The sequence below is a fragment of the Convolutriloba macropyga genome, chromosome 8, assembly GCF_964194025.1.
Source record: "Convolutriloba macropyga chromosome 8, txConMacr16.3, whole genome shotgun sequence".
Lineage (NCBI taxonomy): Eukaryota > Metazoa > Xenacoelomorpha > Acoela > Convolutidae > Convolutriloba > Convolutriloba macropyga.
In genome coordinates this window covers 57,372,309-57,389,808 of record NC_134475.1, presented here as the reverse complement: position 1 = coordinate 57,389,808, position 17,500 = coordinate 57,372,309, and the positions used below count along the sequence as shown (strand labels likewise).

The following is a 17,500-nucleotide window of genomic DNA, read 5'->3' as shown; positions in this document are numbered from 1 at the left end:
ATAGCGCGCGTTAAATAAACACTTGTAAATGTAACGCTTGTTTTGGCGGGAAGTAATGCAACGCTTGTTCGTCTCAAGTAATAATCAAAAATCAATAAAAATGAATAAATTTTGCCGCTCTTCTGAATCCGGAGAATAAGGGCTTTTCTGCAGAACTAATGCTCAGAAGAAATGGAAAGAAAATTAATTCAAATAACTTGGAATGATTTAAGCTGCGGGTAGCCCCATAGACCTTAACTTACCTAGACTTTAAATGACCGAATTTTATAGGTAATTACTTGCGCCTAATTTCATGAAAACGTAATTGTTCTTCTGGACAGTGCTGCAGATAAATTAAAACCGCTGATTGTTTTGTTAATCTACAATTAAAATCGAGTAAAAAATTGAAAAAAAAAAACAGTTAGGCTTTCTTTCATTTTTTAATTAGATCCTGTATCCGTGGTAAAAAAGAAATTTAGGCAAATTTAATTTCAATTAGCGTAATATCACCCTTTTTTCGCGAATGCTGACAACTCTGATATCAAAACATGGGCCGTGAAAAAAATTGACAAATTCTAGTATGGCTCAATTTTTCCGAATCTAACCCTGAGTCCAATTTTGACTCCGATATCCTGAAAGAAGCTACCGTCACACGGAAAAACATCAAAATCGGAAATTAATTCTATTGCAAATTATTTCAATGCGAGTATTGTGATTATTTTGAAGCTTCAACCTGTTTTAGGTCTATATCTTGGTATATGAATAAAGTTTTGATACTCTCGCGTTCAACGGCCACGGTTAACCCTATATTACTCAGATTTTAAAGCCACTCAGCGGTTATAAGGATATTTTTTAATAGAAAGGGTTAATTTTTAAGCGCATATTTTAATCCCTTATTGGTATGTGATAGTTACAGATGAAATTCCACGGGCTGCTGAGAAATGACCAAGGCCCGCGAGGCATGGAAAATGATCATAAAAAAGTGGTTTTGTGTTATAAAGAGGTTTTTTAATATGAGCCTTGAGACAAGCGTGACTTACGTTTTGAAAGAGTCGAAACGCTCCGAAATAATCCGCTGACCATAACAGTAAAGCAGAATTTTATAACTAGTCCGCGTGATTTCGACGAACCTTATAGAACCCAATTTGGAACCAGAAACGTCTTTACTAGGATGGAAAAATTGTTGGAGAATTACACATTTAGGCGTAAGAATATGTTTGCCTCCTAACCCGGGTTGACAAAAAGTTTTAATCATAGAACTTTCATATTATGGACCATTGACTTCATAATTCAAAAAAGTTTTTAAAGATTGGTAAAATTATAACTTTGCCATAAATGAAAGTTCTATGACTATAACTTTTTCATAAATGGAAGTTTTATGACTACAACTTTTCCATAATATGGAAGTTCTATGGTTACTACTCTTCCATAACAACAGAAAGGAGGCATTTAAAGAGTCTTGGTTTTTTCGTGAGTCCTCATGAGCTTCTTAAACTACAAGGGAAAACAGTTTTGAGTGTTTTTCTTGCAGAATAAGCAAAAATGGAGGCTCTTTTTTTCCAAGACATATAGCTAAAATCTAAAATCCCGGATAAGCCAGGAACATTATAGCACATCATAGAAGAAAGAAACAACGCACAATTAAAATAAAGCACATGGGAGAAGGTGCCTGTAAGGGCACAAAGGGATGGACATTTAACAAAAAATCGGTTTTTTTAAAAAAAAAAAATTTTAGCCCCCAGATTTTAAACGAAGACGCCAAACCAAAAAAGCTGGTGCCTTACAATCCTTATGGATAGAAGACGCCAATAGGATTCAAAAAAAAAATTTTTTTTATGAAGTTCTATGACTACAACTTTTCCATAAATACGGTATCACTGAAAAATAATTTTTTCGATTTTTTTTCTATTTAATTTTTTGAAACACACTAATTGTGCATTGTTTTAGCCCTCTTCAAGATTTCTTTAAAAGTTTGTTATTTTACAACTTGCATACAATGAGAGTTCTATGATTACAACTTTTCATAGAAGCCATAATATGAAGTTGTAATTTTATAACTTTTTGAATTATGGGGTCAACCCGGGAATGCATTATAACAAACTGAACCTTGCATTATAATCTCCAAAAACTTTTTGTAAAATATATTTGTGATTTGCAAATTTTATAAAAAATATTTGGTATTTACAACTCTTAACAGCCAGTTACGTTATTTCCCATTTGCAAAAAACTCAGAGGACATTTCCCATTTGAGCAGAATATTCTTATTATAGCACAAACAGGTTTTCTTCTTTTTCTTGTATAGAAGAGCGTCATTGTCGTTGTTGCAGTTCGTTTTGACATATTTTAGAAGAATTCATATATGATTCACAACTTCCAATGAATGATATTACCTAAGCAGAGTGAATGAATATTGACTGCCGGGGTCAAGATTTTGCCTGAAATTGCCGTAAGAATGGCTGAATACGTTTAATCTTGCGATTTTCAAAAGAAGCGCGTTAAATTTAGCGTTGAATATTTGAAAGAATTGCAATTTTAGCTGTATTTTTTTGACCGAAATTCTTAAAAAGAATGAATGCATAAAAGTATCGAATATAAAACTTTTCTCTATCAATTAAATTGAATAACTTGTTTCAACTGACGCCAAACTAAGTTCAACAATAACAAATTAAGTACAAATGGCTCAAACAATTTAGATACCAACAACAGGACTTCCACATTCCCTCAGCTCCCTTCAGTCTGAAGGCAACTTAACCGACTGTGGCGTGTGGGTCAGAGGTCAAATGCCATCAGACAAGTGTGAAGAAATCGAGGAACAATTGAAGATGTTTGACAAGAATGACTGTTCTGGTGTTGTGTGTACCGAGAGCGCTCATTGCGAGGACAGATTTGGATACTATGAGTGTGTTGGACGAGATGGAAAAACTCACGAGCCGAAGAAATCTGGTGAGGCAAGAGAAGCGTTAGTAGACCAGAAGATATATAATTGATGATTTGTCTCAATTGTCTCAAATGACAAAAACCAAAAAAATATCAGAAACGGTTTCGCGGTAACACCAAATAGTTTTTTACTGAAACATTCCACAGTGATATAAGAAACATTTATACGATGCTAAACCCAATGTAAAACATTGGGAACGAAAAACCCAAGAGGTAAAGACTGAGGTTTTTAATAACTGAATAGAAAATTTGCCCATCGTTCCCCCCAATACGATATGTGAGTTAAAATTCTTGTCTTATTTGGAACCAATAATGATATGATTACTCAATGTTCATGTCACAAGTAGGTTATAATGCAAGATTACCCCAGTCAAAGTCGGATAGTTATCTTGCAGGATTCTTGTAAGATCTTGATGCAAGATACCCATCCGATTTGCAAGAGTCTTAAAGATAACCGTCCATCTTGTAAGACTCTTGCAAGATATCCGTCTTGCAATAATCCCCCCGGAAACGTGCCTCTTAGCTGCTGCATGGATCTCTTTAGCTTTGCTAATGCTAAGCTACAATTGATAAGGCTAACACATATGGATGTCAACATCGTCAAAATACGCAAAGGGTGGCACACAAAGCTTGGGGGGGGGGGGGAGGGGGGGGGGGGTTGACTTACAATAAGCGGAAGCATTCTTCTGAATAAACGTTATTTGCAAGAGTCTTACAAGATATTACAAGATAACAGTTGGAGTTCGCCTAGAGTAAGGCTATAGGGCTGAGCTTGGTTATAAGGTGTAGTGGTGCAAAATTAGATTATAAATAAATTATAAATTCCAGATGAAAAGAGACGCAAGTTATATAAATTATAAATTCCAGATGAAGAGACGCAAGTTCTCTTTCGTAACACTAGAAAAACCAAAAAATAAGAACTTAAAAAACAGAAGATTAGAACTGTGAGAAAATTGCATTTCAGAGGGTGATATAATACTAGATTTATGGGCTCCAAAATTGCGTTAGACTTAAACTCTTTTATCGGACGTTTTATCGTTTTTAGCTGGTCTAGATTCATCGGATGTAGTTGCTGTCACCGCAAAGTCAACACAAACAACTGCTGAACACAATGCACCCGCTAAAGCTTCAAGTGGTAAGCAAATCAAAAAGTGTTTCGAAAAAAATAAACAAACTCCAAAATAAACAAACGACATGGGTAAGTAATAGCAACTTACGATAGCTTCTTGATACAAATATTGGCTTTTATAAAGGTTATTAGCAAATAGTCACAATTAGTGGAGAGATATATCTCAGATTTCCCGAGATAATACAGCTAAACCGGGAAACACCATGAAGCCTAATACTTGAAATTTTTAAAATAGTTTTTACATGCAGTCTGCACTGGATCAGATCAACCAGCATACAACTTTCTGTGATTTCACACTAGGTGAAAAATGTTTCTACCCGGGCCGAGGTTTGGCGGTGAATTTTTGTAACAAAAGCGGTGAAATTTTCACCGCATATTTCTTACATCTTTTTGCGGTGAATGCGGTGAATGGCGGTGAATTATTTTTTTCACCGCGTTCTCGGTGGCGGTGAATTATTTTTTTCAACGCTTGATGCGATTAATTATTTCTTTTTCACCGCATCTAGCGGTGAAAAAAAATTCACCGCTTGAGAGAACGCGGTGAAAAAAAATAATTCACCACGATTCACCGCATTCACCGCAAAAAGTAAAACGCGGTGAATTTTTTTTTTTCACTGCATTTCACCGCATTTCTTACGAAAATTCAACGTGTCTTCTATCAATACCCCCTGCTGAACTTTTCTTACCTGAATCAGCAACCAACTGATTTTTTTTGAACAAATTGCAAGTATAATTTGAAAGAAGATTACAACAAGATGGATACTTCAGCCTACAACAAAATCTCACATAATTTAACGCTTTTTAGCATTGACACCTAGGCCTGGGGTCGAATAGCGGAGAATTATTTTTTTTCACCGCATTCACCTTAATCACCGCATTTCTTACGAAAATTCACCGCATTCACCGCATTTCTTACAAAAATTCACCTTAAAATCTCGACCCGGGTATTTAATCATACTAGGCTATACATGATTTGCATCATCTCTTTGTCGTACAAAAAATGTGCTGAAAACTATAATCTTCAGTTTCAGAAGAAGACAAAAATTTTTCTGGGAAACCATCCATGGTTTTATATGCTGCATAAAACAATTACCGTGCCCAAAATGTTTTGCGTAATATTGTCAAAGGGAACATGTGGTACACTAAAACAAAAAATTTTTAAACGTATAATTTTGATGCCATTTATAATTTTTGTATGGAACGAAAAAAAAACTTCAAATCAGGGATCCTTAGCAAAATTTAATCAAAACAATATACCTTTACTGAATTTTCTTAAAAAGAAACCGGGGCAAAATGAAATGCAATGTGATGCAAGCAAAAAAAATCTCTTTTGCTGTTTTAGCGTATAATTATCTATAAAAATAATCACCAAGGAGCGCAGAATTTCGAAACATTTCATTCATTATTTTGCCTGGTAGCGAAATTAAATTATCATTTGAAAGCTTCCGTCACAAAAAAGCATTATATATATATATATATATATATATATATATATATATATGTATATATATATATATATATAATATATATATATATATATATATATATATATTTAATAAATATATATAAATATATAGATATATATAAATATATATAAATATATAAATATATATAAATATATATAAATATATATATTTAAGATTAGAGTTTGGGAAGCAACGTATGAAGATAGGTAATGGAATAAAGGGACAAAAATTATATCTATTAGAGACAAAAAAACAACAAATTGAACAAATTACAACCAACCGAAACGTGAAATGCATTTTTTTGAAAAAATAGGAGCTGACTAGAACTGCAACGAGGGGGGGGGAGGCATTGAGATAGGGAAGACAGAAATTATCCCCCTAGGGGGACACTTAGGGAGATATTTACGGCAAATTTGAGGTTCTAGTAAGCTTTTTATTCTACTTATATATATATACTTATTATTTTATTCTACTTATATATTATTCTACTTATTATTTTATTCTACTTATATATATATATATATATATATATATATAATTACATATATATATATATATATATATATATATATATATATATATATAAATATATACAACAAGGAGGCTCGGTAATGTGCGTTCGCACATTAAGTTCCGACCCATAGGGGAGACAGAAATAGGGAAGACAGAAATTATCCCCCTAGGGGGACACTTAGGGAGACATTTACGGCAAATTTGAGGTTCTAGTCAGCTTTTTATTCTACTTATATATATATATATATATATATATATATATATATATATATACATATATATATGTATATATATATATATATATAATATATATATATATATATAATTACACATATATATATATATATAAATATATACAACAAGGAGGCTCGGTAATGTGCGTTGGCAGATAATGTTCCGACCGCGCTCATCTACATTTTTCACTTAATTGTCTACCAAATGAGGAAGAGATAAAAAAAATAACATATCAACATATCGTTCACCAAACTACTAAAAGAATAAAACAATCTACTCTAGAGGCCCTATGAGACCTGTGGCTATCATAATATGGCTACCAGAAAAAACGGCAATAAAAATCAAATAGTTACAATTTTAATTACGACCAAAACTCCTTGTCCATTTTTTGAAAACCACTTATAACCAAATCAAACTGACATCAGATAAAAATTATACGTAACAAACTAACCGGTACTTTTTGGAACAAAATATGGGACTTTTCCTCAATGCGACTTGGCAAAAAGTCGACTAGAAGTGAGCAAATGCGGCAAAAGCTTTTTAAAACGTTGCTTTTTTTAAAAAAAGAATTAAATCGAACTGATAAGAAACATTACGCATCAAATGAAATCATTGATAGAGTCATCTATACCTCAATAAAAAGCTACTGAGGCCTTACATTATCCAGGATATGTCGTAGGACCCCAAAAAGAATGACAAATACAGGCAAAAATGAAAAATTTGAACAAAAAATTATGCACGAAAACGATGTCCCCCCAATCAATCAAATATTAGGCTGATCACTGAAAACAATAAAAATTGTCTATGGTACTTTTTGCAGTTGACAGAATTTGTAAGTCAAATGAAGCTTATTATTGTGATACTGTGAAAAGAAAACAAAAAATCTACAAAAAAGGGGCAAATCACGAAATTTGGTTTTACGAAAACTGGTTGTTCCAATAAGAAGGACTAATTGAGGAAAATAAGACCGTTCTGAAGAGCAAACAGTAGTTCAAAACATAAATGATGTGAATTGTATATGGAGATGTTTAGCTACAATTATTTAAACAGAAAAAAATTGGCAGATCTTAAAAATCTATCTCTTTTTTTTATTAAAAACAAATATTTTCAATATTCATAGCCAACAAATGCTTTCGACTAAAAGAGTAGACAGTTTGTCCTGCAACTACTCGCAAAACTAATTGCGACTGTTATTGATGACACTAAATCATAAGACTATAAATTAACATTAAATACAAGCTGAACTAATAAATTCACAAACAACTTTTCGAAACCACAGTTTTGAAGCCATTAAATTAAGAAGATATTAACCGCGAGAATAAAAAATCTTCATTCGCGTCTCCTTCGATCATCATAACATCGTTTTGCGAATTGTCTATCACAAAATGACATTAGAAAGAACCTCAAAAACTGAAAAGTATCTAAACTTCACAAAGTTCTGCTGAAACAAATTCTCTAAGCCCTGAAGACATCATTTAAAAAGTAAAAACAACAGAAAAGTTTTCGTTTGATTCAACAAGACATTGAAAAAAGAGCGCTAAAATTGAGGCTAATTTATGAAAAAGATAAAACATTGTAAATTACTAAAAAAACGCAAACCAGAACAAAAGAGATAAGTTGAAGAATACTATTACTCTGAGACCTTTAATTACACAATAATTAGCATATGACAACAAATATTAACAAAAAATAAAAAGCAAAAATAAATTCTACCGATATCTGCAAGAGAACAGTGTCGCAGCCCTTCAAACTATATGTTATGAAAGCAAAATTTATGTTCAGCTACAAATGTTGTAAGGTTTTTCGCAGTTAGATTGTTAAATAATGTGACAATTTACAAAAGAAACAAAAAACAACAGCAAAGTTGGGCAATTATTCATAAAAATCAGAAAATTTTGTATGAAAACTTGTAGTACCAAAAGCAAGAAAACCTTCTGTTAAAGCAATCGGCCACAAAATTAGTTTTTTTTTTCTATAAGGAGGAAATATTGACCTCTACCTACTGAGAATAAGCAAAATGTTGACTGAAATAATATAAAAAAAATTGAGAAGTTCAAAAAATCACAGAAATTTCCTTAAAACAGACACACTCAATAACATAAGAAACGTTAGGTAACAACCGAGTGAATAGAAATTGTTCACTTGCAACTCTTGGGAAAAAGTATAGATCTTTGAGTGGTTAAACTTAAAAATCAGACTGCCAAAAGAATAACAATTGAAATTAAAAAAAAGAATTCAGTTAAATTCTACTAAAACTCTTCCTAAAAGCCATTGAAGCCTTTTGGTTCTCTGAAAACAAACTGTATCTACATTCGGCCTCAAAGTTATGTAAATTGGAGCTGTCTTTAACGGAGCCGTGAAAAAATATTGTCAGTAATTAACATTAAAAAAACAAAAGCAAAATATTTTGAGAAAAGGCGGACTAAACAAAAACAAAAAGTCTGTTCTAGGTTCTGATTCTAAGAGTCCAAGATGTTATCGAACCTCTCCCTGATTTTGTCGCGCGCCCAGCAAAATCAGAAAATTTTGTATAAAAACTTGTAGTACCAAAAGCAAGAAAACCTTCTGTTAAAACAATCGGCCACAAAATTATTTTTTTTCTATAAGGAGGAAAGATTGACCTGTACTCACTGAGAATAAGCAAAATGTTGACTAAAATAATATAAAAAATTGACATGTTCAAAAAATCACAGAAATTTCCCTAAAACAAATACATTCAATAACATAAGAGACATTAGGTAACAACCGAATGAATAGAAAACGTTCACTTGCACCTCTTGGGGCAAAATTAGAACTTTGAGTGGTTAAACTTAAAAATCATGCCAAAAGAATAACAATTGAAGGCAAAAGACAAGAATTCAGTTAAATTTTACAAAAACTCGTTCTCAAAGCCATAAACCCTTTGGTTCTCTGAAAACAAACTGTATCTACATTCGGCCTCAAAGTTAAGCCAATTGGAGCTGTCTTTAATGGAGCCGTGAATAAAAAATATTGTCGGTAATTATCATTAAAAAAACAAAAGCAAAATATTTTGAAAAAAGGTGGAGTCAAAAAAACAAAAAGTCTCTGATTCTAAGAGTCCATGATATTATCGAACCTCTCCCTGATTTTGTCGCGCGCTCAGCAAACTGACCAAATGTTCCAAGTGTTTGCGAATTAGACCAATTGTTGAGTGGAATTCTTCAAATATTGAAAAAAAGATGCTTTTTGTATAAATACCGAGTTAAATCTGCAAAAAAAGGCAAAGTTTTAATTCCAGAAGACTTTCATACGGCGCCTAATTGCAACTAGCGCTTTTTTGAGATTAGGGAGTCTGTGTTAAGGTTTGTAGTTCACTAAGTCTTGCATACTTTAACAAAGTGGACCAATAAAGCATATTTTGTGCCACTTTTGATGAAAAAAGTTTGAATTTTGAAGATTTTATCAAAAATTTTAGCCAAAAAAACTTCAATAAAACAATTCAGCAACGGTTTGCTATCTCTGACCGTAACAACAACACTCTGCCGTTAAAAATTTTAACTTATTTTCAAATATACTAGCGAAATTGTGCCAAATTTTAGCAAAAATTACTGAAAATGTGAACAAAAACAGTCGAATGTTCACAAAACTTTAAACCTCGATAACTCCCTGTAAAACACAAAAATCGAAAAAATCTTTATGACTCCGTATTCTACGCTGGACGGGCTTTTTAATGATAACTCTGACAATTCTCTATGATGAATATATCGATCGGCCAAAATTGACTGCACAAAAAAACCCATTTGAGTATACAGTTCGTCCCTCCCCTTTAAAGTGGGGGGTCGGAACAATTATGTTAGGTTGCTTTGATGAATATCAGACTGTGCGGGAAATTTGAGATACGCAATTAAACTGGGGCTTTCATTGCAGCTAACAAAAACTATAGGATGACTGTCTATGCTTGAGAATTTGAGCTACATATGTTTTTTACTCTCTGAATTTCTTCTACTTCACTTTGGCTTCTCTCGTTATATGTACAATCTATTAATCAATTGATTTCACATATTGATTCACATAAAGGTGTCCATTTTTTGTCGTATCCGAGACAAAAGTTACTCAACTCCTCTTCAGAATTAATTTATTTTTCAAAACCTTCACACACCAAATTTACTATAAGTTTGATCTTATGACGGAGTCATATAATGTTTTGGATATAGTATTGGCCAATTTGTGCCGATTTTTCAACTCCCGGTTTCACAAAATTTGTATTTATAGAACTTTTAGAATATATGAACAATTGACTTGAAGCAAATTTTTATAAAATTGGTATGACTGCAACGTTACCATAAACTGAAGTTTTGCAGCTTTTTCCATAAACGGAGGTTCTATTTCTATAACCTTCTCATAAATTGGATTATTATCTTAAGAATTCCTCCATTAGATGTTGCAAGTTGCTTTAAGTATTTTTTTTGTGGATTCTCTTGAACTTATTAGACAGAGTAGACTTGCCCGGGTTATGAGAGTCTCTGCATTGCAGTCTAATAAAAAATAGAGCCCTGGTTTGACTTTTAATTTCTGAGATTACCTTTTATTGAAATTTTAGGAGCTGGACTGAGTTTCTTAATTAATTTTTTATCTTTTATCCTTCTAAAAAATTTTTTTTCTGAATTTCTATGACAACAGATGTTCCATAATTCTGTGTTCACTTGGAACCCAAAATTTTGAAATTCTTTTCAAGTTAGTTTTCTTAAACATAATTTCCCCTCCTTTCTTTAAAAAAATGACAATTCAATTTCATACAACTCCTTTTTATGAAATTCCTATGCCTACAACATATCATAGACGCCATAATATGAAGTGGTAATTTCATAACTTGTGTGGTCTACCCGGGAAATATGTGGTCTACCCGGGCTTATTTACAAAATTAGTAGTATTTCTTTCTCAGCACTCGTGTCTAATTTTGTTACAACGCCAAACAAAAAAACAGTGACTTCTCGTGAACTCCCGTTATTTACAGTAGACTTTTTGAAGTCATGGGCAGATTTATTTCGTGAAGGAAAGTTGAGTTTGGATCTTCTGGCAGATTTTGATTTACAACGTCAATTCAACAGCAGTTATTACTTCTTCATTGCACCACCATCTTCTGGATTTTTGATGGCAAGACTTTCTTTGACTATGAATCTTGATTACCAATGTTTGTACACTATGTTTTGAAATATTAGGGGTTAGTGCCTTTTAATAGCTTGTCCCGTTTCTTCTGATTTCATTACGATGCAGAGGTATACCCAAATCGTCACGGGCAGATATGCCCGATGCGTGCATCTCGTGTTCATTTTTACTATGTTAATACATTGAAAAAGGAACAATATTGCGGAAAATAGCTACTTTAGCAGAAACCGGCAAAATGGAAGGGAAAATCGTATCCCGTGTTCGCAAAAGTGTCCTAATTTTAGCCGCGAAATACAAGTACAAACTTAATAACCTATTTTTCGCGCGAGTTGTATCACGCATCCGCTCCATTTATGCATCGATTTTTCGTGCGCAATGTAGCTCGATTTTGCATATAATCCGCAGGTAAGCCTAGTTTAATTACTACTGATTTACTTAAGCCTAACTTATTACTATTATTAAAGCCTTTGATGTGCGAGGGATTTTTCAGAAAAAAATCAGTTTTTGTGGTTGCATGTATTTAAAGCACTTTAAGGCTTTGAAAGCTTCAATTAAATTTTTGTTCAAGTGCTTATTGCATGCTCAAAATGCGCGCGAAAAATAGATTCCTAATTTGAGCGGAAACGTGCTACAAGATTTGTTACCTACTTTTCGCACCGAATGTTCTTTTATTTCACAAAATTGGCGGAACCCCTTTTGCGAAAAGTAAAATACAAAGGATGTCTCCTAATTTCATTCATTGTATGTATCTAATTTTCGAGCCGATTTTACTAAGGCGGAAATTTTGGGGTATACATCTGCATCGTAATGTTTCTTTTTCGGTCTTCCACCGTATTTGCTTAAATTGTTTGAGAGAATTTTACGTTTTAATTGCTAAGCAAAATCTCAGCAACAGAGTAGAGCCTATGTCTCTCATGTTTTCTTAGGTTAAATTTACAAATGGAAGATTTCGAGTTTGTTTCTTATCAGTCACCCTTGTTCTGTGTTCAATAGAGTCACATGATTGATTTTACATAATTGCCATCAAGGGATAGGTATGTCTTTAAGTTAAAAAAATTGAGACTTCAGAAATTACGATAACAGAAACTGAACTGGAAACTTGTGAAAGTTTTTTTTGGTTTTTTTTCAAACCAATTTTTAATCTGTTTTTTCCGTAGATAAATAATATTTGAAGCAATTTTTTTTTGTCATTTGTGGTCAAGCGAAAATCGAAAACGTTAATTGTTCTTGGAGATTAAAATCAGTAGAATTATCTAAATCAAGAAAACTTGTAGCAAGCAATGATTTCCAGCTTTCTTGTTTTTCGAATGTTACCCTTAAATTAATTTAAATTGTGGCTATCATTAGCATGTCAATGAATTTGACGGGTTTTTTCTCTATGCGGTTTTTAAAGAGCGCAGAAGAACACGATCTACGCGCTTTTTCTAGGGAACACTTGACGAGAAGCAATTAAATTGAGTACTTTTCGACCGTATCTACTCTTTGCCCAAAACCGATCACAAAAATTGATCTTTCGTTTGGCAGATTAACCCTTGAACTCAACTTATTCTAGGTTTATCAGTAATTTTTAGTGTTTTTTAGTTCAGTGCGTCAGAACAATCACGAGAATTTTTTTCTCGGTTTCGCGGTTCATAAATTTTGTCAAAACGTTTTTGTTTTAACAACATTTGTTTAATTTTTATACATACTGTCCAATTTTTGAATTCCTTACCAGCAAGATTCAAGTTCTCCCCCCCCCCCCCTAGTACTTCTGATTAGACTGGGCGCTGATTTGCTATTTTTGATCCCAATTTTTTTCCAGAGCACGATAATAGAAATAGAAGATGCATTTTTGTACCAGTACTATTCAAAGTCTAACGCATCGCTTATTACTCGTCACAAAGCCATAGATAGAGATGTGTGCTTGGCCATTGTGCACTAAAAAGATATGTCAGCTGGAGTCACTTCTGCTTAGTCCCGCTTGGGATCAAAGTCCTGTCACATCATATCATTACTAAACTCAGACCCTCTTCATTCGACTCTATGCGAGATTAAAAATGCTTAAGTCTAATTTGTGCCCAAAATCTTATTCTGACAAAATTAACCAGCAGTTTTCGGGCCGCTTTTTACAGTAACTTGTAAACAACAAAGGCTGCAGCTGTTTTTTCAAATCTCAAACTTTCAAATGAGTCTCAATAGAGCTCGTTTTGCTTTGGTACACTAGCTTGGACCTGGAATTGTAAAAAGATCGTCCTCGATCGATGTAAAGGAAAAAAGACATTCTTCGACAGATTTTATAATATTCATATTATAAAATGATTTTGCCTGGACATTGGTAATGTCCTCTCCTCGACTTTGGCTGGAACTAAAACAACGGTCCTCGACTTTGGCTAGACAACAGAACGTGTCCTGGAATTAAGCTGGACAATAAAACGCATCCTGAAACTTGACAACAAAAAGTCAGCATTGTTTTTGTAAAAAAAGATAGTTTATAAATTTGAAAATGAAAAAAGCGCCACATTTTCGTCGCGGCTAAGGGGAACAAGACTACTATAATAAAACTATATAGTTTCATTCAATCAACTCTTGGTGCAATATAGTCGAAACTGCAATAACTGCTTCATTATGAAAAAAAAGTTAGAGACTCTTAACACTTTCGGCAATTCTCCAACTTCTATCTAAGTTGGACTGCTCTGCTGCAAGGCTAAGCTGTTTCTCTATAAAAGAGGCAGAATTTTTTTTAAAAAGAATTGAATTGACTGAAAAGCCGACTTCTATAAAAACCTTTGCTCGAACCTCGACAAGACCATGCTCGACGTAAGATAAATATGAAAAGACCTAAAATGTCTACGAAAGGACTTCTACTCGACCATTGTTATGAATTTGGCTGGATTTCTGGAAAGAATTAGCCTCAAATTTAACTAGGTTCCTCGACTGGGAAACATAATTTGATAGTTATTTAGTGCAAGGAGATTATAGACAGGAGCAAGACTTGTAGGCTGTTTCATTTTTTTAACACGTAAGAGAAAAAAAACTAATTTTTGAACATTAAAAGTTCATCCTATCTTTAAATTATACAGAAAAAAGTATTATAAATATCAAAAAAGGTATTTCATTTCTTAGGATTCCTTTCAAATACTGGCATATACTTGGCAAATCTGGATTTAGGAGCACAAAAAGTCAAGAAAATTTTTTTCTGTATGAAGATTTCAACAAAAATAAACGCTTCAACTTTTTTAACTTTTAAATTGAAAAATGTTCTTCTGGTTTTCAAAAGACATTAACATTATTACAGTTTGCCACTAAATGGGTACTCGGCACTCTAAAACATCATTCGCACATATTTTTTGTCAAACAGCATTTCTTAATGTAAAAAAACAGTTGAGATCTTGACAAATTTTTCATAAAATTCTTCAAGGGCTCACAAGCTTGGCAAGTTGGACAAGTTTGACTAGATCAGATTATATTTAATGCTGCATATTTCTTTTTCTCCTCCCTCCCCGGTGCTTTTTATGCCCCCCCCCCCAGTTACAAACTATGTTCAGTTATATAGCGGCTTACTATGAACGAAACTATTATGTGGCCTGGGGGCGTAACATATATGCCACTTAATTGGCGGGGAAAACAGGAAAAAAATCCATAATCTGGCCTATTGTAGTAAATAATAATCCTATTTTTTTTTCTGAATTAGATCTGATTAAGGCTAAGGATAGTTTTGAGAAAATCACATTATTTGAAGCACTTGTACGTCATTATCAAAACATACATCTAAAAAACAAAGCCGGCTTGGAAAAGATTCTATGTCGATTTGAAGCTTGTTTAAAATAGACTTCAGGAGAATATTTTGTCCAACCATTAAGATGTTCCCCGGGCACAAACTTTGCTAAGGAAATGTGTCATCTGGCCCGGGCTTGTGGGAATTTTTGCAGGCAACTTGTCGTAAATGGAAGATTTGATTTGCAAAAGACTGATTTGAATATCGTCTGCACTTTATTGTCAAACCCAAAGTCTTCGGAACTATCTCTGATCAGGCATATGTCTGCTAGAATTCAACTCTGACGAGATCCAAGTGTGCTGGAAATAGCAACAAAACAATTATCAATCAATAAAAACTTACAATCAAGTTAAAACTTTCTTAATATCAAAATACTGTGCGTCTGTATATAAGCTATAATGGTGGCTGTATTACAACTTCGCTAACCACCTCTATCAATTCAACCAAGTGGACATCAATCGCTAGTGGTAAAACTAGCGTAATTTTTTATAAGTCTTATCTATCTGATAAAAGCAGTTTCCCAAAAAATAGCAGCAACGAAAGAACCTTGTGCATTTCGTTATTCCTGAAGACCAGAACAAAAAATAACGATAAAAGATAGTCGGGTTGCTCGGTTTCAAACGTTTGAAAAACTTGGAATAGTCGGTTTTGCCAGATTCATCGGTTTATTATTCAAGAGAATCTTGGTATGTTTGGTTTTAAATGGTGAGACCACGGTTTGAAAGGCTAGATATATTCCAGTTAAGTTGTTTTTTGTTTACTTTTTTGTGATCTGGTTGAGATGGGAATTAATATCAACAGCATCAATTGTAATTCTGCAAAAAGTTTGTTTCACAAGATGGAAAACTTTTTTTATGTTTCTTTCTTTTCAGGAAAGGTGTACAAATCTATTTCTTGTCTTGTGTCCAAACTTGATTCAGACAATTTTTGTTCAAGTTTTTACTTGAGAACGCTTTACCATGTTGCAAATTATTAAGGTGTAAGATCAGTCATTTACACGCCAGGAGTTTGGAAATCATGATAATAAATGTTTCTTTTGTATTTTAATTCTGAAAACAAACATACCAAATTTTCTTACCATATCAACCAAAAACAGACAAATTAAAAATGTTGTGTTTATTAGTGTTTTCTTTCAAGTTTAAAATCAGTTTTTACAGGAGTAGAGCCTTAAACAGAAACAGCAGCTAAAAAGTAAGAAATGCGGTTTTTTAGTTGTGTAGTTGTAATATAGTTGTTGTATAGTTGATGTAGTTGTAGTATAGTAGTATAGTTCTTTAGTGAATTTGGCTGGGGTGGAATGAAAATATCATTTGGGAATAAACACATTGTCTTGATTGAAAATGATTAATGATCAAGATAAGGTACCACATCAAGGTAATCAATTCTGCCAAAAATTGCCGTTTTGAACAAGGTGGAATTTGGCTGAATAACTGGCTCGTAATTCTGAGGTTACTATAAGTTTTCTGTCAGACAAATTGCCTTCAACTCACGGCAATTGATGGGCCATTGACTTCATTTTCCCTATTAACCATTCTAAACACAAATATTGCAAAATAAGGGGTTAATTTATGACACTTGACCTACCTAGGTTGATCAAAGACGTTAAAACTAAGACCCGCACCGAGGTATCAACGCTAAAAAACGCAAAATTGTGTGAGATTGGCGTTGAATGCATTGAATTTATCTAAGATCGACGCTTGAGCGTAGATCTGACATAAATTCAACGTAATCAACGCCAATCTTACATATTTTTTTGTTGAATTTAGCGTAGATCTTACATATTTTGCATTGAGTTTAGCGTAGATCTTACATATTTTGCGTTGAATTTAGCGTAGATCTTATTTAATTTGCTCTGAATTTACCGTACATCTTATAAAATTTGCGTTGAATTTAGCGTAGACCTTAAATATTTTCAACGCATTCAACGCCAATCCTACATATTTTGCGTTGAAATTAGCGTAGATCTTATTTAATTTGCGTTGATTTTAGCATGAAACTTACTTATTTTGCGTTGAATTTATCGTAGATCTTAAATATTTAGCGTTGAATGTAGCCTAGATCTTACAGATTTTGCGCTGAATTTAGCGTAGATCTTACATATTTTGCGTTGAATTTAGCGTTGACAGTACATAAATTTGCTTTTTGTTTTTTTTTGTGGGGGGGGGGGGGGGGGGGGCGTACGTGGGGGAGGGGGAAGAAGTGGGGTTACGTCTGGAGAGCGGGGGGGGGGGTGCGCAGTCTATGGGAATACGTGCGGGAGGTGGGGTTCGAGGGGGTGAGGTGGGGGGGGGGGGGCGGTACGCGTGGCGATGGGGGATGGGGTACGCGGTCGTTATGTGAGGATGTGGGGAGGGTTGGGTG

The 17,500-nt window shown here is 33.6% G+C and overlaps 1 protein-coding gene and 1 long non-coding RNA gene across 2 annotated transcripts in view; one reads left to right on the top strand and one right to left on the bottom strand.

Annotated features, from left to right (window-relative positions):
* The window catches only part of LOC142344215 (uncharacterized), a 3,666-nt gene extending 3,606 nt beyond the window's left edge, over positions 1–60 (bottom strand). Inside the window, exon 1 of the long non-coding RNA XR_012759253.1 lies at positions 1–60. This exon is cut by the window's left edge and continues 332 nt beyond it. This is a non-coding gene — a long non-coding RNA (uncharacterized LOC142344215).
* LOC142345122 (uncharacterized) overlaps positions 1–17,500 on the top strand; it is a 35,954-nt gene that overhangs the window by 5,277 nt on the left and 13,177 nt on the right. The window contains exons 2-3 of the mRNA XM_075397209.1: positions 2,673–2,922; positions 3,962–4,051. Coding sequence (XP_075253324.1) covers positions 2,673–2,922; positions 3,962–4,051 — 340 coding nt within the window. The remainder of the gene's footprint in view (positions 1–2,672; positions 2,923–3,961; positions 4,052–17,500) is intronic.